At 50.7% G+C, this 25,343-nt stretch overlaps 1 protein-coding gene across 25 annotated transcripts in view; it reads right to left on the reverse strand.

Annotated features, from left to right (window-relative positions):
- The window catches only part of CELF4 (CUGBP Elav-like family member 4), a 288,206-nt gene extending 277,927 nt beyond the window's left edge, over positions 1–10,279 (reverse strand). For 24 of the 25 annotated variants that reach the window (XM_074352279.1, XM_074352272.1, XM_074352293.1 and 21 more), the window contains exon 1: positions 9,771–10,191. In XM_074352279.1, coding sequence (XP_074208380.1) covers positions 9,771–10,056 — 286 coding nt within the window. In that variant the 5' untranslated portion in view covers positions 10,057–10,191. Of the gene's footprint in view, positions 1–9,770 lie in introns of all 25 variants that reach the window. The other variant, XM_074352284.1, reaches the window with a different exon arrangement.
- Positions 10,280–25,343: the final 15,064 nt, after the last annotated feature.

A 25,343-nucleotide genomic window follows, 5' to 3' on the forward strand; every position in this document is an offset into this window, starting at 1 on the left:
CTCCGTATATTCTTAGAACCAGTCAATATGATTAATTTTACATGGGCATAATTTCCTGCTGCTGCCGTGGAGCTCTCCAAGCCCTGCCCATCAGCAGTGACATGATACAGTTTCTGGTTATATTGGTCAACCAAGATATTGATATTATTAATAATGGATATCTATATGCCGACCTTTGTCCACACAACTGAATCACTCTGGGCTGGCTGTCACATTTCTTTAAGAGGTATTGATAAGCCCATTACTGGAAGGGCATGTACAGTCTTAGGTGTGTGATTTCACTCACCTTCAAGCATCGCCTGTGAAAATCTACCCTTGTTGGCGGAGCTGGTGTGGGGGCGGTGGCGCGTGCAAGAGAAAGTCTGCGTGCACATACTTGGGTGGTGAGTGTGTGTGGGTGGGTGTGTGTGAGTGTGCATGTGAGTGTGTGTGCGAGTCTGTCTTGAACACCGGCCCTTTTAGAGCTGATCAAATAGTCAATTAGAGCATTATAAGGAGGTAGCAGAATCAGAGAGTGCCTACAAATACACTGTGATGTAGTGTTTGATCTTTGGATGCCTCTTGTCTCCTAGGACTAGTGCAGGAGGCTTGGCTTTATAAGGATATTATTAGGTTGATGCCTCGTTCTCTCAATGTACCTGTCAGGCAAGAGGCAGCACTCACTGGAAGCAGTCTGGCCAGAAGCAGCCACAGGGAGGTGCGCTGAGACTGGACTTTGGGGGCTTGCTGTTCCCAGCCTCGGTCTCTTCACCTGTGCGGTGGCCTCCATGTATCTGACTCCGCTGTCTTCAGGCCAGAGAGGGGAGGTCGCCTCAGCTCTGCCTCTTAACCTTCTGCACCGAAACTCCCCGTCACAGGGATGCTTGACACTCCACCAGACCCTGTTGTTTCATACACATGGGGCTGCCGATTAGAAGGGCTCCCTGGTAGAACGCACGCTTCGTGTGCTCACGTGTGTCTGCACACAAGCACATGATCTCATCACTACGCCTCTCTGTGATGGCTGTCATTCCGACGTGGGTGGACAGTGGTGTCAGGGACAGTGCCTCCCTCAAGTCTGTCTACAGTGATCCGTTCCTGTTTGGACCCAGACATGTTCACTTGTTGGGAGAGCCCCCTCACGTGCCCCTGGAAAGGGAAGCCAGCTAGCTAGTGAGATCTTTTGGATCCTCAAACATAGTGTGTGAATAAACCAGACATGGATTAATTAGGTGTGACGGCATCATTAAATTAGAATAATGAACAAACAGCCACGTATGGCATTCAGATCTGCCTCGCACGGCTCCAAGGGTGGCTTTCAAGTGAGTCACCTGTCAGTCTGTGGATTCTGGGGACTCTAGAGACCGAGGTTCCAGTCACATCTTGAAAATTGGATTCCTCAGGCACCACCCACTCAAGGCAAGGTCCATCCTTCAATGGGCACCCAGACTCCACAACCGAATCCAAACAATGGCTTGGTTCGATACAGCATCATCTATGCACGCTTCAGCAGCAAGCATTTCTCAGAGTGAAATACGACAGTGGCACAGGTGCTCAAGAGACAGGAGGGAGAAGTTAAGAGGTGTGGGCAGCGGACGTGAAATGTATCGATCCCGTAATATTTATGTGGACGTGCACAGAGTCGCTTGTGCACGTGTCCCCACACACAAACACTTCCATACACTCACATCTTTTGCATTTCCACGAACTCCTTTTTTATTCTATCGACACTCCCCATTTCGGCCTGATAGATTTGAAGGTGAACCAAGTCTCCGTCATGTAATTTTAGAAACAGCTGCGCAACGGCAGCCCCATGCCCTCGCCGGGCAGCACCCCTTACCGGGCAGCACCCCACACCATCCCCATCCTAGGACAGAGCGGCTGTGCAGTAAGAGCTGTTCATCTTTAACAAAGAGGAAGAAGCCACCAGCTAAGAGGAAAGAAAATGGGAAGGAATGTTGCTTGCCTCCCTGCCAGCAGTGGGATAGCCTAATGCATGGGGGGTTTTGTCAGTAAGATCTGTTAAGTATCCAGAAACCTTTGATCTGGAGCCGCTCTTAACAAAGGTGATAATTAATTAAAGCGGAGTGTATTGCAATAAAGTAACATCGCGGTCAGTTTATGCGCGGTCCAGAGCCGGCCTTCGGAAGTCCCTGTCAATTAAACTCTTGTTGGAGGCCAGCTCATTATCAATTTTTTTCCCCCGAGCTTTGATCAATATTTTTGGCTGTGCTGTCCTCATGGAACCAGAACTACGCCTGTCGCCATGAGGGCACCCATTTATTTACATCTTGCAGATGGCCACGCAGGGTTTGTTCCTGAGCGGAGCTGCTGGGAATCGCTTCCTTTGAGTGTCAGTCATCTCACGCTGGAGGGGAGATACAAGGGAGGATAAGGGAAGCCAAATACGGAGCAAGTCCAAGGGGAGCAGCCTTGGGAATGCACAGGATGAAAACATGCCCTCGTGCTCCCGGAGGGACCCAGAAAGGAGGCCGATTACCCTGGGGCTGCCCACCTGGCTGCTTGGTTGGTTTCTGTGGGCAGGGTTGTGGCTTGGGCTCTATACCCATCCAGGGGCCACTGGAAATGGGCTGAGTGGAGATGAGGAAGCCCTTAGGGTAAACACATAGACTCTGGGAATTCCTTTGCCACCGTTTCTTACCCCATCATAGTCTGCATCTTTTTGCCCTGGCATCTTTAACTGCATCCCTATGTTGCCAAATGGAACGTGGATCTATCTCTTCAGACCCACTGGGTTGTTTTTTGTTTGTTTGTTTGTTTTTTTTGTTTTTTTTTTTTTTTTGAGGGCATCTTAAATGGCAAGGGGAAGAAGGAAAAGAAGATAGAAGAGGATGATTAAAGGGCTCCAACTAAGTTGGGGGGCTCTGTTCCCCTCCCCTAAGCTATTTGTGTAGGGTTACATGCTTTCTGTGATTCCTGGAGAGCCTGTGTATTTGAAGGGCTGCAGAACAGGCGAAAGTAAAGGAGGTGGGATGTGTTTCCCCTGTATCAAGCCCAAAAGGAGGGCTGCGGCTCCCTGCCACCCCTGTGTGCATTCAGGCCAAATGCAGCCCTCTGCTTGCAGCGCCTAGCTTGACTGACTTGCTCAAGTCCTCTGTGTGTGTGTGTGTGTGTGTGTGTGTGTGTGTGTGTGTGTCTGTGTGTGTGTCTCTGTGTGTGTGTATGAACACAATACAAGAAAAAATTAGGACTGGAATGCCGAGGGGCAGCAAGTGAGGTAGGGCTTGCAGTGGGCGGATGGAATGATCTCTGCAGAGGGCTGGGCTCTGTGGCTGGCCACTCAGATCTCGGATGGAAGGTCATTTCTAAAATGAGTCAATAGGTGAGCAGAATAGACTCTGGGAATTCCTTTGCCACCGTTTCTGATGGGTGTTGAGTGGGGGGAAGTGAACCCTCACCCTAATCTGGACTTTTGGGTGGGGATAACAGGCAGATGGACAAGAGCATACCTCCACACTGGAACTTAGATCACTGACAAATTCAAGCCACAAGTTCCGAGGTGGAGCATGTACATGATCACGAGGACAGCGTCATTCTCTTCTTTTCTCCATCAACAATCTCCATGATCATGCATTCAGTCTTGCAAGATGAAACGACCCCTAACATCATCTCCATTGCACTTGAATTTGTCATGTTGTCCCTGCACACATGCGTGCGCGCGCACACACACACACACACACTCACACCAACACCCACACAGGCTGCAGCATCTTCCCTCCCCTGACCTTCCAGTACCCACAGACATGCACAGATTTTCGCACCCTCGAGCTCCTCTCTCAGCATGTCACATGGGATTTCCCTTCCAAGTTCAGAAGCTGCTGCAGTTTCAGACACTGTCAACCAGTGTTCCCAGCTTCCGGCTGGCATTCTGGCCCTCCAACTTTCAGTTTTCCTTTTCTTCTGCCTACGATGTTGGGCCTCATTCTCTGTTGCATCTTTCTCTCCTCTATAGATTATTCATTCCAAATCCTCTTCAGCGAGATCCCTCCTGGGTCACTCTGGCAACTGACCACCTTTTGGTGACGTGGAAGGTGTGAGTCCTGCAGTGCTTTCCCCAAATCCACCTGAGGCAAGTGAGACCAGCTCTTATCTCAACCCAATAGGTGGTGTCTTGGGTATCTCCCTAGGCCTCTTTCAGAAGCCCCTCTCCCATCCTGGTCTACACATTATAATGATGATGGTGATGATAATAATGCCTGCAATGGCCTTGCTCAAGAGAGTGAGTCTCGGGAGCATGGTGAGCTCACTGGGTATCAGGAATGCCTCCTGGAAATCAGCTCTTTGAACACACTCGGAAAACTTCACAACACGCATGAATGGAGGGCAGGTTTGCGTAGCTATGGCACACATTTTTGTAATTGTTTTCCTTTGGGTTGTTTTTAAGCTATGACTTCATTCAAGAAAAGCTTTTCTTTTTGTTTTATTTTGTTTTGTGTTTGAGAAGCCACAAACATCAGCCAACTGGAGCAGGTGGAGAGAGTGAAAGTATGCCAAGGGGGTTCTTTCAGACCGATCTAGAATTCCCATTAAAGCTGGGGGGGGGGGGGGAAGAGTGTTAACGTCTCCCTGTTGAATTGCAGTAAAATCTAGGCCAGCCCTGGTTCCCATATGTGTGGGATGAGCTTAGTCATGCTTACACATGGGTGCATATACGTGCACGTGCGCATATTAATTTATCTCTGTGTGTGTATGTGGGTTGATTCTGAGGAAGACTGCTTAAAAGATAAATGAAATCATGTACAACTAGCAAATAGCCATCTTAAATAAACTAATAAATAAACTAATCATTCCTCAATAGTTTTTTCTTTGCTCCTATATAGAATACTTATCAACATCTGGAATTTGGAGGTTTTTAAAATGGGGGCTGTTGCTCAGGATCATTTTAACTTTGCAATGATTGCTATCGCTAATTTTCTCTAGGGAAACTTACATTTTAAATGTTTTTCTTCCTTCCTTATTAGAGCTATCTCATTGTCCATATCTCTTTCTCACAAAGCAAATCTCTCTTTTAAAAGCTGTAGGTGTGTGTCCAGCCATTCTGCCAGTGTCTTTCCCTGGACAGAGCTGAATTTTTATTTTTCCAAGTAATTTTTTTTTTAAGTTCATCTTAATTGAGTGAATGCCCACTCTGGTACTTCAGTCTCACTGTCTCTTAGACTCATTTGAAAACAGAAATCAGATAGAACCTCACTAGCTTTAATTCACCTATCTGAGGGGGAAAACAAAACAAAACAAAACACAAAAAGCCCTCTCAGCTAAAGTCAAGCGGCAAAAACTCGATGTTCTGAGAATTGTTATGTTTTACACAAAAATACGAGACATTATTTTATGAAGATGATTCCACATCACCAAAACATAATCATAACCCTTGCCCTTTCCCTTTCTCCCAGCTGCACCTCAAATCAAGGGGGCTTGAGGAATTTCCTACTTAGATGCCATTGAAATGAGAGGTTGTGCATCAGGGGATGAGTATGTTTTAAATTGATGCACTCGCCGGAGCTCAGTGCACAGAAGGTTCCATTACTCTGTCCCACCCTCCCTCTGGGTGTAGTATGAAAGTATGAGGGGCTGAAGTCCCTGCAGCTGTGGCTCCTGGGTTGGGAGCACCTCAGGACTGCCAGTAGAGATTTTCCTCCACGCAGCAGAGGAAAATCTCAATGCACAGAGGTTACTCAGGCCACAGGTCTGTTCTGACTGGTTAACAAGAGGGACTGTGATGTGGACTTGGCTGTTTAGATTAAAATGCATCGCAGGCTCTGGGAACAAGCACACATCAGTAGTAAAGGCTGTTTAAACCTTTGGGGACAGCCTTATGTTTAGATTACATTAATTCATAAATATTACACTAAATACCACTTAAATTGGACTTAAATGACTTCAAAGATAATGCATTATAATATGGCTATCCAGAGAGCCCTAGTCTTTATGTCTCCCAGTAACTCAGTCTTTGCTGCATCCTACCCTGCTAGACAAGACTAAAGTTATGAATGGATTGTGGCTTGTTCATGTGTGAGCCACCAACTGTGTATGTGTGTGTGTGTTAGCAGGCATGACTCTGTGCGTGTGTGTATGCATTTTCAGTCACTGCCTCTGTTCTCTAGAAAATTTGAAGAATAAAAGAGAAATAAATAAAAAGTGAGATGGAAGAAGAATTAGACTAGTAGGTGACCTGTTTCCTTCTCCAGGGGAGAAAAATTCTATAGAAAGGGGCAAAATTACTCCTCACCTCACTTCTATTGCTACCCGGGGAGTTTGCCTCTCTCTTCTTTAATCAATAGCACAGTGTTTTTCTCTTTGGAGCTTGAAAAAACAATCTTTCTCCAAGTGCTTGTAACGGGGGAGAAAAGGAGACTGAGTTAGCCAGGAGAGTTTGCATTAAACTGGGTTTTCTTCCTAAGGTATTGTTTCTTAAAATTGTTCTGGTCTTTTTTTTTTTTTTCCTTTTTTCACTGCTTTCTCTGCCTGGCACCCAGTTCTCCCCCTGCCCATTTGCTTTCTGGTCTCCAGGGTGTGAATTTACCTTTAACTGGGGTAATTACCCCAGTTTACAACTGCTATTTGCTGCCTCCCCAACCCAGGTCTTTCTCTGATACGGCTGGATTTGCTCCACAACACCCACCCACTCCCTCCTCCACAGACTCCCAATTTGACTGGAGTAATTGCCTTTTAAGGTTCACTCTACGCATGACAGGTATTCCATTAACCCTTAGAACTCTTTCCTTCTTCAGTTACCTGAAATGGAAGGTGGCCAACAAATATATACCCACCTGAATTCTTATGCACTTAATTTAATTTTTACCTTATTTTTCTTCTTCTTCTTCTTTTAACCAATAACATACATATTCCATCCACACTGGAAGCCAGTATCTTGTCATATCTCTCAATTGTGTCCAGTATAATTCATTAGAAGTTAGAAATTCAAGAAGGGGAAAGAAAAAGCCACAAATATACCCTGAAACCAGGCTTAACAAAGGCATGTTTCCATCCCTAGAATCATGTTGTAATTTAGAGTTGGGGGAAATCAAGAAGCCAAACGCAACCCTCATTCTTCAAGCCTCATCATGCTTTTGGACTTAACAGTAATTAATCACCAATGGCAAGCGAGTAATTTTTTAAGGTGGCTGGAGGCTTATTTTATCAGGATTAGCTAATAAATCAGGCTGTATCACTGAAGGAGGAGTTCAAACTCTTCTAGGACTGAATAAACCAAACCTCGGAAACTGTCTCATTTATTCAGCTCTCTTGGAGCTTCCAGGCACTGTTAGGGACATTGTGGCCCAACCTCACCTATAAAAATCTGAGGGATAGAGAGGAAGGAAGTTTCACAGAGAAAAAATATATGCTCAGGCTCTGAACGGTGAGTTTCGACAACGAGGCACCCAGCATTCCAAAGCCAATGGGCCTGCCTGCCCCTGACTGAGCCAGTTTAGGGAATGAATTCCTCAGAAAATGAAGTTTTGCTTGTCCTAGGAATCCTGACCAGATATGCGTGTGTATATATATGATATGATACATAGGATATGATACATAAGATACAACTATATCATCACCTTCTCCACCTTCCTGATGCAAATGGTGATAATGCTACTTCTTTGCTATAACACAAAAAACATCAGAAACAGAGTGATGATACCAGCAAGGGTCATGAGAAGAAACCAATGAATATTGTTTAAGATTATCTTCATTTGAAATAAGAAAAGCAAATAAAGTACTCCAACCCAGATCTCATAGAAAGCTCAGCTCTTCACAACTGTCTTTTTGCCTCTAGTGGGTTCTGATTTTTTTAAACTTTAAAATCTCAAATCCCCACAAGAACTGATCATTAAGGTGGGCAAAGGATTCCCCTACCTATGCTTTTTTATTTTCATTGTTGCTATTTTAAAACCTAGGGACATATTAGAATGACAAAGGTCTGATAAAAACCTTGATTAGCTCCTAGGGAGCTTGATTGGAAAGGGAAAAACTACAGAGATATGGTTGACTTGAGAGGGAGGGTGAAAAAAAGGAAAACAAACATTATTTCGGAGACTGCCTCCCCATTCCACCTTTCCAGTTTCTCTTCTGAAAAGACAGACATTTTCTCCATATTGAATAAAGGTTGGTTTCTCTCTCCATTACAGCCCCCACCCTCACCCCACCCTGACAAACCCAGTATATTTCCATTCTGCTGTGTTTTTGTGCTACTCAACATGCCATTAACTTTAAGATTTACTCCTCAGCAGGCAAGCTGGAAGATGCTAAAGCCAATAAAAACTGCTCTCTGGGACTCCAACTATGAAGAGTTTGGAGCTCTGCTTAGTATTCGGATGAAGGGAGGGCTGGAGACGGAGGGAGGCTGTGATAGTGAAAACACTGCTGCTTAGAGAACCAGACAGCTCTGCGCTCTGCACCTAATGTGCCGGAGGATCAGCTCTGTTCATAGCCCATTTGTGGCCAAGGATGAGGCTGCTCTCTGTGTGTGGGTGGGTGTGCGTGTGCGTGTGCGTGTATGTGTTTTCATCTTTAAAACCACCAGCTCTAACACAGCATCTTCAGCGGCTCTCCACACCACTGTTTATTAAAAACAGAACGTCCATACACATCCCTTACAACTTCCTTAGCCCGGTGTTCCTTCTCTGCCTGATAATCAATCTCTCTCAGAAAACATTTAACTTGCCTACACAGCTCCAGCCCCGATTAATCCCCGCTGCACATCCTATACATTACTGTTAGGGAGCAAGTACTGGGCTAATTTCGTCACCCACCAGCCACCCACACACGTTCTACAACTGAACACGTTTGGGGCTCTGCCTTAAAGATAATAAAACAAGGAGAAAACAGGCAGGCTGCAGACAATTCCCATGACCACTTTCCTAAAAAAGTTGCTGGGTTTTAATTCTTTGATCATTCTGTTATCCCCTCCTCCAAGCGCTCACTAGCAATGATTGCTTCAAGGAAAAGAAATAATGTACTATAAACCTCTCTGCATGGTGAGTTTGGGATGATTTAGGATACACCCTTCAAAATGCATACCTTTCATACACAGATTTTCCCCAAAGCCCTGCTTTTCCTGAGAGGGGAGTCATTGAAGCTTCCCTGACCCCCCCACTCCACCCAGGGGATGGCTGATTCCTTGTTAATTCTTGCCTTAGGTTTTGTCCCTCCTTCCTTCAAACATCCGACACCCCCCGCACACAAACCACAACCGGATTACTGAGGCACACAGCTCGGCAGGGAGAGTTTACTGCTAAATTAATAGCGAAATAAAAATATCTCTTTGAATTTGTCACCTCTCTTCTTTTTAGACGGTTGCGCTCCTGCTACTCTGGCCCGGAGCGGAGGAGGAGAAGACCGTCTCCTCTTAGTATTTTCAGCACCACGGCGATGGACAGCACCCTAGGTCCCGGCCGGCGGAGAGCCCGCCAGTCTGCTCTGCGTCCCGGGCTCGGCCGGTGCAGCCGTCCCTATCCCAATCTCTCAAGTCGCTGTACCAAAAAATCCAAGCCCCATTCTCCCTCGATCCTCTCTCTCTTTCTCTTCTTCTGCTCCCCCTGCTCTCGCCACGGCACCGTGTCTATTAGCTCCTTGACCAAAACCCAGCCTTGCCCCAGCGAGCAGCTCCCCACGCACCCCAGTCCTGGTCTCCGCTGCCCGAGCGCCTCCCTCCTCGGCGTCCGCCTGAGGCTCCCTCTCGCGCCGTCTCCCGCTCGTTCTCTCGTCGCCGGCCGGCCGGCCGGCCCGCCCGCCCGCTCCTTCTCCCCGGCAAAGTTGGGAGGGAAAGGTGCACTCACCTTTGTGCATGCCTGTGAACCTGTCCTTCAGAACCGTAAGCTCGTAGATCTTGCCGAACTCCTCGAAGAGGGGTTTGAGGTCCTTCTCATCCAGGTTGCGGGGGATCTGCCCAATGAACAGCTTGATGGCATCGTGGTCCTTCATGGGAATGGTCGACGGGTTCCCCGGGCTGTGGCTTAATCCGTTCATGTGCCCGGCGCTGCCAGGGCTGCTGCCGAGCCCGTTGGTACTGAGGCTCGCGTTGTCAGCCTGTCCGTTTGCTAACGTGGCCATCTTTATATACATAGAGAAAATCTTCTTTCCTTTTATTCTTCCTCGCTCGCACTCTCGCTCCTCTCCCTCGCAAGCTCGCTCGCGCTCACACACGCACACGCATACACACACTCGGGTTCTCTCCCCCTCGGTTTCTCTACACGTCGCTCTCCTCTCGCTCTCTGCTCTCTCTCTTTCTCCTCTCTTCCCTCGCTCGCTCGCGCTCGCGCTCTCTCTCCTGTCCCCCCCTCTCTCCCTCCCTCTCTTCTCTCTCTCTTTCGATCTGATCTGATTTTTTTTCTTTTTTTCTTCCTTTCCTCTTCTTCTTCTTCTTTTTTTTTTTTTTTTTTTTTTTTTTTTTACATTGAACAGGCAGGATCCCTGTCCTTTCCGTTTAAACAGGCTGGACCGGCTCAAGTTCCCAGTCAGACCAGGGGTGGGGGCGGCGAGTGTGCGCGCGCGGAGGAGTGGGGCGCGGGGCTGGGAGAGGGTGAGATTCGGAAGGGGGGGCTCCGCGCGGCGGCGGGCGGCGGCCGGGAGCAGGGCGTCGTGGGGCGGCGCCGGCCCCGCCGCGCCTCCCCCGTCGGCGGCCCCGGCGAGTGGCGGTGGTACAGTCCGAGACGGCCCCCGGCTATAAATAGCGCCAGGCGCATGGCTCTTCGGGAGGCGCTGAGATTCCGGGCCCGGAGGCCGCGGGGAGCGGGTTCCTGTTAGGAACCGGGCTGCTGGGCTCCTCTTTGCCTTTTGGGGGTTCTTTTTGTATCAGCAGTAGGTTCAACTTTTTGTATTTTAAAAACATTGATTTTCATTTTCGTGTGGGTATGTAGGGGGACGTTATCCACCGATACGCGCTCTATTAGGGCGCCAGGCGGGCGAAGCAAAGGCAGGGATGGCGGGCGGGGCGGCGGCGAAGGTGGAATGGGCGCTTTTTTCTCCCATCTGGTTCCCTTTATTTATTTATTTAGACTAGAAAAAGCGAGCCGGTTTGGAGGAAGTCCGCCCAGCGATCCGAGTGCGCATTGATCAGTGTCGAGAGAAAAAAAGCTACATAAATATATATTATGTGGATAAATCTATAGACAAGAGCTCTCTCGCGCGCGCGCGTTCTCTCTCCGTCTCTCTCTGCTTTTTCCCTCCTCGCGTCCCCAACCTGCCAGAGCAGTCCCAAATCTTCGCCTCCCTCACGGCGTCTACCACCACCCGAGCCACCTGGGAGGACGGGTCTGCGGAGCAGATGGGCAGCTCTGAGGGGACGGGGCATAGAGATTCGAGGCCTGACCCTCGTCCCAGCCCGCCTGCGAAGGCTGGAGGTGGGTGTTTCCGTCCCGGACGGCCTCCCGGCCCCGAAGCGCGGCGGCTGGACCCGCAGGCGGCTGGCGGGAGGAAGGTAGGAGCCGGGCTCCTCGGCCCGCTCGCCCTGCAGCGACGGAGGCAGGTTCTGGGCGCGGTGGCCGGTGAGCTAGTGCAAAGGACTGTCTTGATTTTGCCCTTGTCTGCTTTACTGGTTCAAATTGGAAAAAAAAATTTTTTTTTTTCTAAATCCACCATCAAAGAAATAAAGCCTCCGAATCGCTCTCCGGGCTCTGGCCGGACCCAGACTCCAGACTCCAGCTGTGTGCGCTGTCCCCTCGGGCTTCGTTTGCAGCACCTCCTGCTCCAGAAGTGCGAGGCTACGAGTCGCGCCTGCAGGCGAGAGCCAAGGGTCCCGCCGCCCGGTCCCGCACTCCGCCAGATTCCCCGGCAGGCCCGCGGGGGCCAGAACGTCGGCTGCGCGGGAGAGGGAGTGGCTGGCGCGGGAGCCGGGTACAAGCAGCCCCGCCCCTGGGGGCGAATGCTGTAGTGAACTTGGCTTGGGAGAGCTAATTTTCCTTTTAGTGATATTTACCTGCACCCCATCCTTTCCCACATTTGCTTTTCCAGGGCAGCCTCTGCTCGGCTTCAGAAGCCAGGCAAATTAAAATAAGGCTCTAGCTCCCTGGCATGTTGCGGGGCAAAGCTGCTGGCCTGACCCTGGCCGGGTGACCACCGGCCCCTGTTGGGTGTTCTGGGTTTCTCTCTTCCTGCCCTGGGATTGCGTGAGGTTACTAGACGATATGTTTAAAATTTTATTTAAAGAAATGAGACCCCAGCTGCCTGAAAACCGGGACCAAGCCCGTTTGGTACAACCACAACGCCGAGCTCTCCAGCGCCAGGAGGAAGCCAGAGGAGGCCCTGAGTTTCAGCCCTGAGCCCACCCGGGACACCTCTTCCTGAGGATCCAGGGCCCAAACCAAACAGCAAGTACAATTCTGAGAACCATGGAACTTCGTCCTTTCATTTTAAGATACTCGTGCCTTTGACGGAATCGTGTGTAAGTATAGTTGATTCATAACTCGGTCCAGGGCTTACATTATCCAGTGTTATATGATGGTCAAAGAAACACCCAAGTTTAGGGAATCGAACAGAAATCACACATAGAGAGAGCCTCTCTGCCACGTGGCTGTGGTCTTGGTGTGCCTGGGAAGAGCTGTGATCAGGTGGAAGGCAGGCACATGGATTGTTTGAGCTGGTGGCTTGGAGGTGTGTGCAAATGTCTTGTCAGGATGCTGGGGGCTTATGTGGATGCAGCGTGGATGTGTACATAGACCCCGTTTGTATCTACACTCTGCCAATGTGGTGTGTGTGTATGTGTGTGTGTGAGTACACCCACCATGCTGAACCCTCCCCCTCCTGTTTCCCTCAGGACACATCAGCAGAGGCCAATAACTTTGTTCAAAACATCTCAAACATCATCTTGGGGCACTGATACTTACCTCCCAGGATCTCACAGTGGAGAGGAATATAGTTTCTGCCATAACAGGGGAGTTTAGGAGAGTAATTCCTCCTTCAGGTCTCTTTTTCTCCCTGCCCCCTACCCCCCAAAGCCATGTGAGAACAAGAGGAATTGAAGAAAGAGAGCTGAGGGGTGGTGCTGACGAAGAAGGGACCTGCACAGGGGAGGGAGGCTGAGGTTCCCCAGCCACTGCTTTCAGACACCACCCCAGCCCCTCCCCACAAGGTCCAAGTAAATTATTCACAGGTGTTTCCTTATTCATATTATTATTAATAATAGTAGCCAGTACATACAAAAAAGGCAGTCCTGGGCAGGAGTGAGTGGGAGAGTGGAGTTGTTAGTGAAAGGGGGCATCTGGTTAATTCAGATGCCTGCAAAACCTCCTTCATAGGGTATGGGTCTAACTCTCTCCAGGGCAGTGCCTTGGGCCCCTGCACCAGGGTCCCCTCCCTGTGTCTCTCCACATATAGACCCAAAGCTATGACAAGGTTCTACTTCCTTTGGGGGAGATTCCTCACTCTCCCCTCTCTCCGACGTGAGGATGACTTGTTTTGGATCTGGGCTGTCTCTCCTTCCGAGTAATGCTTTTCTTACCTCGGTTGGTGTGTGGTCAAATACCCTGCCTCCCCCAAGCTTGCTGGGCAGAAACAGCTTCTGCCCAGGCTTACGCTCTTAAAGGCGCAGTGCGGGCTAGCTGAGGCTCCCGTCGCTGCCACAGCTGAGTGTTAGGAATAGAATAACATGGACAGGCGTCTCAACATAATGCCAAAGAGGCGCTGGACCCCTGAGAAGATAGTGAGGAGCATGGTTAGGCTGGCACTTCGGTCTCTTTGCCCTTGATAGTCCAGAAAGACACGAGTTAAATATTTTTTAACCTTAGATCATCAAAGAGAAATGCAATTAGGGGAAGATGGGAGCAAAGTATTACTCACTGTGACATTTAAACAGATTTAAAACTTTTCCCAAAGTGCCACTTCATGGCCACAATGGTTCCATCCACCGGGAGGGAGAAGGCTGGCCAGTGGCCGTCGGGGCTGGGAACAATGGCTTCTCATTTGCTCTCTGCATCTGGGGTTTACAGTTTGTTGCTGATTCACCTTTAAGGGTGTAAGGAGCCCCACGCGGTGGGATCTCGGCTCAGGTGGTGTAGTTGTGCGAGCCTCTCCGTTGCTACCTGCCCTGCCCTTCCCTTTTCCTCTCTTCCTCAAGGAGGGAGGAGGCCCTCTTTGTGCTCCGCTTCCCTCCAGCTGAGCCACCATCACTCCCTTCCCTCTGGTACCCAGTGAACCACATCCCGCAGCCTTGGCCATGGCCCCATCCCCTCAGACCTGTTCTGGCTCTCCTGCCTGTGAATCTCTCTGTGTCTAGACTGTGAACTGGTGGAGGGCAGGGGCTAAGTAACCCGGCCCTCTTCTCCTCTGCAGCCACCCTTGACAGGCGTGGGCCTACAGTAGATGCTCAGGATGGAGTTTCTAGACACCAATTTCTAATCTGACTTTGAGGGTCCGTGCTGTATTCACTCAGATGGACTCTAAGGATGGGGAGCTGCAGGGTCCCAGGCAGACTCTCCCAGAAGGAGTTCAGCGTCCAGGATGAGAACAAGCAGTTTAGAACCCACACAGCAGCTTGGCTTAGAGGTACCGCCGCTCACTCATTCTTGCATTGATCCAGCCCTTCCAGTCTCCCACTGGAAGCGGCAGAGAAAGGACAGGCCTGGGAACAACCCGGCTGTCTCATTGGAGAGACCAAGGTCACACAAGTGAAAAGGGAGCAGCAAACAGCAGCAGACGGTTAAATGTCCTCCAGGGCTGAGGGGTTCCACATCCGCCTGCGAGAAAGCAGACAACGTGTGATGATCTGTGATGGGGGTAGCAGCTCTGAGGAGACAGGAGCCCTGCTGAAGGCAGGGTGCAGAAGTGGGTAGGTGGCCAGAGACCTGGGTGATGGCTGGGCCTCAGGGCCAGGAAGGCAAGAAGCATCTGGTTCTCTAAGGTTTTGTTGAGAACAAGCTGGAAAACATAGCTGTGATCTGCGCGGGGCTCCCCTAAAAGAGACCAGACTTCCAATTAAAGTCTTTCTGGAGTGACTGCTCTGCCCAGCCCTGCAGAGGGCAGTGAGGGGAGGCTGGAGGCGGGTGGGGAGAGACTCTACTTGCTGTAGAGAGCTCATGTGTTGTCTGGGCAGAGAGCGACTCAGAGATCTGAGTGACCACACAAGGGCACGGACCAACCAGGGGGCAGAGTGAAAGCTGCTGGAGATTTGTGCCATGGGACCCCAGAGAAGTGGCTCGTGTGGGCAGCGGCACCCAGGGGAGGCTATCTGGTGGAGAGAGCTCCGCTCTGACCCTGCAGGAAGGGGTGGGGCGGCGTGGGAAGAGAGGAGAGAGGTGGAGGCAGTGGGCTCTCCAGTGATGGTGAGGAGGAGGAGGCTCCTGCGTGGAGGTGGGTAGGGTGGGCAAGAGGGGGCTTTGAAGGCAGCCTCGGAAGTCTGTTTCTCCTCTTCACAATCCCAGGACTTCTCTGTCCTTGAATAGTTTGGGAAGGTTTAGTGATATAAGGAAAAATAATTGAGGTGGGAAAGAAGAGAAGAACAGTGCTTGCCTTCTTACAGTTAATTAGCAGCCTCCTGCCACCCAGAGCACATGGTGCAAGGGCTCCCCTGTGCTGTCCAGAGCCCACAGCAGGCCTGGCTCAGGGAGCAGGCCCTTAGAGGGAGGATGCTGTGTGTTTTGATCAACCCAGGGGCTCCCCAGAAGGGACTGGGCTGCCTGCTGGGGCTCAGACAAGTGCCAGGGCTGGTGAGGGAGGGGCCCCTAGGCCTGTTTCTTGGCTGGCTGGGCCTGAGAGACACATGGTCTTGGTCTTGTGGAGGGAGCTCCTTGGCCCTGGGCAGCGGTGGGAACTGCTCTGGGGAGCATCTGGGCCTTTGGGTCAGCATGGATGTGCCCTCTAGACTCCTGTTCCAGGCTGTCACGCCACCCTGGGCTTTGCCTCACTTTTGCTGAAGGTGGGCAGGAAATGGAAAGGCAGGATAAAGGGATCTGGAGTGGCAGCCCGAGCATCCTGTGTCCTGCCTCCTGCCTCCTGCCTCCTGCATCCTGCATCCTGCATCCTGTGTGTGGGGCTGGGTGAGCTTGAACTCACGGGGAGGCACCTGAGTCATGGCTTTCCTGGGTCTCAGCTTTCTCCTCTGTAGAATGGAGACTGGTCCTTTCTTGCCCCTCCTTCCCTTCCTCACATCACATCCAAGAAGGTGAGACAGTGGTGTAGCTGAGAAGCCGACTCACGGTTCTCAGGCAAAAATTACTAAGGTGAGAGTAGGGACTGAGGGTCAAAATGGGCTACAAAAGGGTGTAAATAAAGTTAACTTATTTGAACCGAAAGGTTAGGAATTTACTCCTTATTTTTCACAGAGAATTTACATTTTTTAAAAAGGAGCCAGCCCGGGCCATGCAGTGCTCAGTCCACCAGAAGCAGGTGCCTGCCGCTGCATTTAGGCAAAGCTGGCTTCACGGCTGGCCTCTCCCACTTACTAACTCTGTGACCTTGGACAGGTTCTTTAATCTCTCTGTGGCTCAGGTCCTCGTTTGTAGACTAGGAAGAGGAATAGCTACCTTGCAGAGTCGTCGTGAGGATTAAATGGGTAGACGCGGGCGAAGTGGGTAGACCAGTGTCTGGCCAGCCAGCGTTGTCAGAGCTCCACTGATGGGCCCTGGGGGGCTGAGGGGCTGGCCCAGGCCCCTCCCACTTCCTACACAGGAGGAGGTGCGGCCCCCTCCAGCTGCTGCACGAGTGCTTCTCAAGGGGCTTCTGGGAGCGGGCAGCCCTCCGGGAGAGCAAGGCCTCGTCGCCGCCTCTTCCCGGGGCCCGGCCTGGGTGCCAGCCGCCGGCGCTCCGCGGCCCCTGCTTACCTGAGAGGTGTTGCCGCAGCAAGTCCTTTTAATTGTGATGTTTTCCTAATTAGTTTTTAATTATGTTAATTTATTGTACATGAGCCCTGAGGCTTTCAGACGCTGGGCTCCCCTTCGAAACTGGAACAGTAAGTTGTATTTATCACACACGCAACGCTGTGGGTAAACGTCGCTTTCTTGTGGCCACACAATTCCTCTGATAACGTTGCTGGATGGACAGCTTCTATCCGGGCTCTCTAATCTGAGTTCTCCACACTGCCACCAGGCTCCCAGCCTGGCAGACCATCCTTCAAATAGTGCTGGGGTTAAGAAACTCAATGTCCAGTGGCTGTGCTGGTGACATGGAGTGAGGTGGCTGGGAGGGGACGGAGAGACCCCAACTGGACGTGGGCTCAGGAAAGTGAGACGGCAGGACATTTACACCACGCTGGATCTTCAAAGGGTTGGCATCTGCGGGCCTCAGACTCACCCACCTGGGTGGACCCCCTCCTGCCCCCTCACCCAGCAGCTGGGTGCTGACAGGCGCTCTGCAAATAGGCTGAGGCAGCGTAGCCTGGGGAGGGAGAAGGAGGGGTGGGTGATGAGGTTGGAGAGGTCACGTGGGCAGTCAAGTTGGACGGTGAAGACCGTGGCAGGATGTAGGCGTGTGTTCCGGGATGGCAGGTGGCCACGGGACAGGGATTTGCAGCAGGTCAGGCCCATAGGAAAGACTCAGGGTAGGGACTCACTGACCATCTGCTAACCTGCTGCTCCTGTTAACACGGAGGAAGAAGTGTGATCTCCGGCACGAGACTGGGACACAGAAGGCGCCTTGGTATTTATGAGGGGTGGGTGAGACGGAAGGGATCACCCCTCCCCGGCCCTTCACACGTGCTGAGGCGAAGGGGCACTTTGGGGGCCCATTTTCCATAGGTCATTTCTACATTGAAAGGATGAAGGTTTGCTGCCATTAGAACTATTTAAAGATGCCATCAGTTTTCAAGAACCATTCTCCTCCCACCAAATAATTTCCAGATGGCAACCTTCTTTGAACAAGTTTAAAGTCTTCCAAAGTGTATAAGCAAAGTTGTATATATAAATTCTGGTCTCTTACTGAACAGACCCATTAAATAAATTTTGCACAGAGTAAAATTTAAAGAAATCCAGTCTATACATACAACTGGGTATTTATTGCTCTAAAATATGTATATAAGATTTCAGTTACTATAGGTACATCCATGCACAGGTACATACACTGAGTACAGAAAGAGTCTGAACTTTGGAACCAAACAGATCTTTAGCTTATCAGCCATGTAAGTCACATTCTCAGCCTCAGTGTTCTCATCTGAAACATGGGCATGAGAACACTGCATATGATTGTCATAAAGAGGTAATAAATTACTAAAAGAAGTAATAAACATTTAGTGTCTGCCACTTAGGAGGTGCCCAGGGCATGTCAGCTATGATTATTCTGAGTGTATTCATTAAAAAGGAAACTAAATCTCTCCTTTCCAGGGATCAGCATAAGCTGTAGCAGAAAATAGCATTTAGACTTTGTGTAACAGGACATGGAGAGTTTCTAAGGAAGAGGACAGTTGGGGTCTCTCCTCAGTGGTCCTCCCAGTGGGGAGATGAGAGTGGTCTGAGTCTCTGGTGGTGGGAGCAGGGTTGTCGTGACGGGTTGTCGGGAGCAGAGCCCACATCAGGGAGGGGCCTCGTGAGTTTCCCCTGACACAGAGGCTCAGGGATGCCCATCTCATTCAGTCTTCAGAAGGGCCCACACTCTAGTGCACACCTAGCACCCCCCACTGCCTGGGAGCCTGCGTCCACACACCTGCGTGTCCAGACCCACGGGAAGCTCCCACCCAGGCCTGCATGCCTGACGCCCCTTCCAGCACGGAGAGGGTGGGCAAGCTCTGTGACTCACTCCCTGGCTCTGTGCCCTCTCGCTGAGTCACAATGTAATCGATCCCTCCCTGCGCCAGGTTCCTGCTCTCATGTGACCCAAAGGAGGGTCAGTTCCAGATCCGGGCAGGGGAAGGCCTGGCAGGGGAGAGGCGATCCCCAGAGAGAGGGGCGGGTTGTCGGAACCTGAGGATGGTCCTGAGCCTTGTGCAGGCTTTCCTGGATGTCCACTGAGATGCTGTGTTTGGAGGACTCAGGGGTTGGTCCCCACCCACCACCACGCTTTGGTGTTTCCATCAGCGTAGGGCTGTCTCTGTCAAAGTTGCCCCAGGAAATAATAAAGGCAGTGTTTGGTCTGTGGAATCTCCTTGCAGCTGCTCACGGTGTTTGTGCTTCAGGGATGAGGGTGCCTCATTCTTGTATCCAAAAGGTGTGGGCTTCGAGGAGCTGAGACGTGGGAGGTGAGATGTTGGGACTGTGTGATCCACACCTCATACAAGAGCGACCTCGTGTCATCCTTGGCCCAGAAAGAAAGAACCACCTCTCGTACTGATGAAATGGGAAACCCTGGCTAGCAGGGCTAAAATCCCAAGTCTCCCTGGTCTGGTGGCAGAGGGCAGAGAAAGGTCACCTCTGCCAATGTCTTCCCCAGTAGGCAGATCTGGAGTGTGGTGTACCAGCCCCCAGACCAGCAGTCGTCACACCGGCCCTGCTATTGACAGCATCACTTCCCCATCTGGGACAAGTTACTTAAATGCTTTTGGTTTCTGCATGCTCATCTATAAAATGGGCATAAGTTCTCCTTCTATCCCAGAGAAGTAGCTATTGAATTAATAAAGCTCTACGGTGAAATAACCAATTGTACTGTTACAAACCTGCCCCCTCCTGCTCTTCCCAGCTCCGTGCTCTTGCCCTGACTGAGAGCCACACTGGGTGCAGTGTGCCCCACTGGGTCCTAACAACTGTGCCCAGTCCCACTACTCAGATGGTCCCTACTCAGCCTCATGACCACCCGACTGGGGGCAGAGCCGGGGCTTGATGGGACCTCATGCCGGGAGTCACTTCTGTGGCCATCAAGTAACAGAGAGGCTCCATCTAGGCTCTGATGGGACTCTCAGGAAAGACTCACCGTGTGACTGGGTCACTGGCTTCCCCTCTCTGGACCTTGCTCTCTGAATTATGGGATGAGGACAGTAATCCTTGCTCTGTGTATGTCGTGGGGAGCAGAGAGGATCAGAGGCAAGGAACGACGGAATTGCTTCCCGCGTATAGGGTGCTTGTACTAATAGATCAGCTCTTGTCCCCACCCACCCGGTCCCTGCCTCTGCGCAGCCCTGGCCCCAGAGCAGCCCTGAGAACAGAAAGAGCAGCTCGGTTCTCACACCCATCCTCCTTCTCCTGATTATTTCTCCCAATCACACTTAATAGCTGCCTGGCTTTTGGCTGCAGCCCGGTATATAATAACCTGCAATTATTGTCCACTTAAGCTGTCCCCAGGGCCTTGTCTGTTGCGCTGCCCGGCGCGTACCGCCCGGCCCGCTGGTTTCCGTCAGAGTCAGGACCAATGGGAAGGAAGCCCTGAAGGGCTGGGCCGACAACTTGTTTGGCAGGGCTGCCAAACTCTGAGGCTGCAGCTTCTTCGGAGATGGGGCCTCAGAGGTACCTGCTCCAGCCACACCCTCATCCAGCCTGGGTGCCCCACCTTTCGGGGGCCTGACCCTCTGGGCTGTCCCCAGCCATCCTCATCCTCTGGGCCCCGTGTTTATTTAAGCTTTTGTTCCTTTGTTTAGCCTTACCTGGTTCTACCAGCTGCGCACTACTGCTCACTGCAGATTTAGTTCCTCCTCTCTGCCTCTTTTTAAGGGAGGCATTGGCAATTTATGTAACAGGCTTCTAAAGATCAGAGAGGTTAGGCATCTTTCCTAGGGTCACACAGCCAAGAAGTGACAGAGTGAACATTCAAAATTGGGTTGACTGATTCCACGGCTCCCTTCTTTAACTTATGCTGTGCTTGTCAGCTCTCATCGTAACCCTTCCTACCCTGCCTTGGTGACTCTGCTTAATGCCATCTCCTTTGGAAAGCCATCCCCACCACTGCAGTAGCACTGGTCTCTGCTGCTTGGAACTCTTATAGCCTTTGAGTTGGAACCAGGTACCTTTGGTCCTACGTGGACACAGCTTACCCGTCCTCTACCATTTTGATTCACAAAGCAGGTCTGTGTGCAGGCTGGATACTGAGCTTTTGTCCTTGGTCACATCCCCTCTTCCCAACTCTGACTTGTGTTCTCCTGAGCATCTCTCCTAGAGCCTGATCCTTGCAGCTTCTGACAAGGGCCCTCGCCCACCTATCTCTCCGACCCCGCTTGGCTCTGATGGTGGTGATGGTGATGGTGATGACAAAGTCAATTTCTAGGCTGTGGAACAGCCGGCAGGTCCCGTGCCACCGCTGGGAGATGGCAGAGCCTGCAGGCGTTGGGGTTTTCACCCCACGCAGAGTCTAATCATGAAATGACCTGGGGGACACAAGAGGGAGTCCCGACTCTGAGTGAGGACCTTTATCCTGAGAGCTGGTCGTCTTGGCAGATGTCTGAGTATCCATCCGTGAGCATGTCCGTGTCTGTGTTCTCATGGTCTAGAACCCGATGGTACCAGTGGGCTGAGAGGCCTGTCAGGACCTGTGATGAGCAGAGTCAGAGGTCTCCTGGGCTGTCAGGCCAGGTTTGAAGACCACTGGTCCCCTGGCTGCAGTCGCACTGCGCTCTGGGCTGTCTGCGGAGGAGGTGGGGTTGGGGGGTCCTAAGGCCCAGTCTTTGTTGGGTCCAACCAGCTGTCCAGGCCCCAGCCCCGCCCAGGGGATACTCCCTTCCCCCTCCCAGGCTCACCCTTTGCCTGCACTGTTCTCACGGTGCCTGCATTCTTCAGTCCTTTGTCTTGGAAATAGATTCTCAGCAAGAGGACTTCGCTGGGACACAGTTTGGGGGTAGCCTGAAGCCTCCCCTGGCTCATCAGATCTTACAAGTTAAGTCTGAGGTAGGCCTGAAGTTGTCTGGGGCCTCAGGAGGGACCCAGCTTTCCTTCCTCGGTGCCACCCTAACTCATAGATTCCTAGATGGGCAGAGGCCTCCAGCCAGCGCCCCGTGGCACCGACACCCTCCCCACCTCCGCAGCAGGAGGTGCAACTCTCTGGCCTCTCCCAGTGCTGCCCTGCCTCTCAGGCTGGAAGTGCCCCTGTCCTCGGGTCCCTGGCCAGAAGTCCTGGGGTGAGACCTCTTGGGAAGGGCTGGGAGGATCCTTAGGGCAGGGGCAGCAAAGGTGTGGACAGGACTGGAGCCAGCCAGGCCAGCTACCCACTGCACCCACATTTGGGGACTTAACAGTGAGAGGGGCCAACACTCAGTGACCTTTATTTTCTTTAACTGCATTTTACTCTCCTGGCCCAGGACCAGGGCTCTCCAATCCAGTGGGGACAGAGCAACTTAAGACGTGTTTGTTAGCGCTCACTCACCCTCTATCAGGGTAATCAGTCTTGTGTGGGTGAATCCTCTGTCTTTGGAGGTTTTTTCCCACCCTCCCCTCTAGGCAAGCTGGCATCTGAGGCAGGGGAGGCTGACATACCCTGGGGTGGGAAGGGGGCCTTGGGTTGTCCTTGAGCTGTCATCTGGGGCCTCGGGCTCCTGGGGCATCTCCATCCTGGGGATTCTAGAGTGGGAGCTAAGTTCCCCTGCCCACGTGGCCCCAGCTGGACATCATGGCCACAAGCAGCCTCCAAGTCCCCACACCTCTGACACCCACCTACAGCCTCTCACCCTCACCCGGGGTGCAGGGGGCAGGCGCTGGCTTCTAGTTCTCTTCCTGCCTTTCCCACCCCAGACAGCACATAGCTCCTGGAATTCTCCCACACCTCAGGCAGGTAGGATGCACAGGCTGAGAGAAGTGATGAAATCTGCTTAACCACATCTTTCTGCCTAAACCTGCTTTCCTTTTACCCATCCTGGGTGCTGGCTCCGGGTTGCCCAGAGCCGCCCAAACAGGAGGTGGTGCCCAGTGTCCAGCTTTCAGCTGCCTTTGAAAATGTGCTTTCCACCCTCTTCCGCTTCCCTGCTGAAGGTCCAGCTCTGGGGTGGGACGGATGTGCTGTGAGCAAGAACGCCTGCCTTTTCTTGTCTCCACTCCCGGCTCTTCTCCCCAAATCAGGAAGGCTTCTGTGGTCTGTTCCCTCCTGTCCCTAAGTCTGGGGACCCTGGGGGATGTTCCTGCAGCCGAGGCAGCAGCACAGCCCCGCACACCTCAAGGCAGTGGGACAACCACTGCCATCAGGAACCTACAGTAAAGCCCAGTTCAGCTGAGTCTGCATAAAGCACTTATCATACAAAGCAAAACAAAATAAAACAAAACCCAAATATGTCCCTCTGGGGTGGCTTTTAAAACTAGTTTTGATCATTTGAAGAGTAAATCCTTAGTTACTTAGAAAGCTTGACAATCTAAAATGATTCATTTGTCAAATATTTAGGTTAGTTGAGATTTAGCATTTGCTAGCACGTGGAAGAGGCGTGACTGTAAATGGACCGGACAAGTTTGACGTGGAAGCCTCCTGTGCTCTAGCCACTCGCTCTTCACTGAGAAGCACCCCCTGGAACAGCGCCCGCCCTCCCGTGTGCGTGTGAGCATGTGTGTGCACGTGTGCCTGTGCTCACGTGGCTGTCAGGCGCACACATGTGTGTGAGCGCCTCGTCTGTCTTGGGGTTTATTAGGTTTTCTTTGTGCTGCGAATGCTTTTGGCCTCTGGGGGTGCTATATATATACAGATGCAGAATTTGGGAAACACAGGATTTTCCACCTGAAAGGAAACCTTAGGCAACTTCTAATCCACTTTTCTCATTCTGCACATCTGGCAATTAACACCCAAAGAGGGAAAGCGACTTGCCCAAGGGTCAGATAGACAGCCCAGGGCTCTCTCTCATTCTCTCTCTCTCTCCTGCACACACACTTATTTTACAGGCGGAAATGGCTATTTCCTCATTGTTTAGCATGTCTTTGTTTCTTTTTCTCCCTCCTTTATGCTTCCTTTTCACCATGCCTGTCTGTCTGTCTGTTTTTCCTCTTCCCTCCCTGCTCTGTGTCCCTGGGCCGGGAGCTGAGGTCACCTTGGCAGCGGAGAGGAAAGCCTGTGTCTCCCTCGAAGGCTCAGCCCAGGGCCCGCAGGTGCTGGGGAAGTGGAGGCACAGCGTGCTCTCTGCTCCCCCGTTTGCAGGGTGCCTGGGAGAGGGGTGCCTTTTCCCCAGGAGGTGGAAGCGGGGAGAGGCATAGAGCTGGGAGGTGCGGCAGCCGATGCTCTCTTAGGGGGAAGGAATGAGTTCCCTCCCGAGTCCCTTTCTTTCTTTCTTTCTTTTTTTTTTTTAGTTGAAGTACAGGCAGTTACAATTTGTCCATTTCTGGTCTATGGCACAATGTCCCAGTCGTGCATATATGTGTATATGTTCATTTTCATATTCTTTTTCATTAAAAGTTATTACAGGATATTGAATATAGTTCCCTGTGCTATACAGAATAAATTTGTTTTTTAAATCCATTTGTATATACTGCGGCTAACATTTGCAAATCTCAAGCTCCCAAATTTATCCCTTCCCACCTCCTTTCCCCTGGCAACCATAAGATTGTTTACTATGTCTGTGAGTCCGCTTCTGTTTTGTAGATGAGTTCATTAGTGTCCTCATTTTTCTTTTTTTTAGATTCCACATATGAGTGATATCATGTGGTATTTTTCTTTCTCTTTCTGGCTTACTTCACTTAGAATGACAATCTCTAGTTCTACACATGTTGCTGCAAATGGAATTATTTTGTTATTCTTTATGACTGAGTAGTATTCCATTGCATAAATACACCACAACTTCTTTTTTTTTTAACATTTTTTTATTGCGTTATAGTCATTATACAATGTTGTGTCAAATTCCAGAGTAGAGCACAATTTTTCAGTTATACATGAACATACATATATTCATTCTCACATTTTTTTTCGCTGTGAGCTACCACAAGATCTTGTGTACATTTCCCTGTGCTATACAGTATAATCTTGTTTATCTATTCTACATATGCCTGTCAGTATCTACAAATTCTGAAATCCCAGTGGATCCATTCCCCCCCCGCCCCTTGGCAACCACAAATTTGTATTCTATGTCTATGAGTCTATTTCTGTTTTGTATTTATGTTTTTTTTTTTTAAGATTCCACATATAAGTGATCTCATGTGGTATTTTTCTTTCTCTTTCTGGCTTACTTCACTTAGAATGACATTCTCCAGGGACATCTGTGTTGTTGCAAATGGCATTATGTTGTCATTTTTTATGGCTGAGTAGTATTCCATTGTATAAACATACCACATCTTTACCAGTCATCTGTTGATGGACATTTAGGCTGTTTCCATGTCTTGGCTATTGTAAATAATGCTGCTATGAACATTGGGGTGCAGGTGTCATCCTGAAGTAGGGTTCCTTCTGGATAGATGCTCAGGAGCGAGATTCCTGGGTCATATGGTAAGTCTATTCCTAGTCTTTTGAGGAATCTCCATACTGTTTTCGACAGTGGCTGCACCAAACTGCATTCCCACCAGCAGTGAAGGAGGGTTCCCTTTTCTCCACAGCCTTTCTAGCATTTATAGTTTGTGGACTTTTGAATGATGGCTATTCTGACTGGTGTGAGGTGATATCTCATTGTAGTT

This window comes from Camelus bactrianus, chromosome 24 (genome assembly GCF_048773025.1).
Source record: "Camelus bactrianus isolate YW-2024 breed Bactrian camel chromosome 24, ASM4877302v1, whole genome shotgun sequence".
NCBI lineage: Eukaryota > Metazoa > Chordata > Mammalia > Artiodactyla > Camelidae > Camelus > Camelus bactrianus.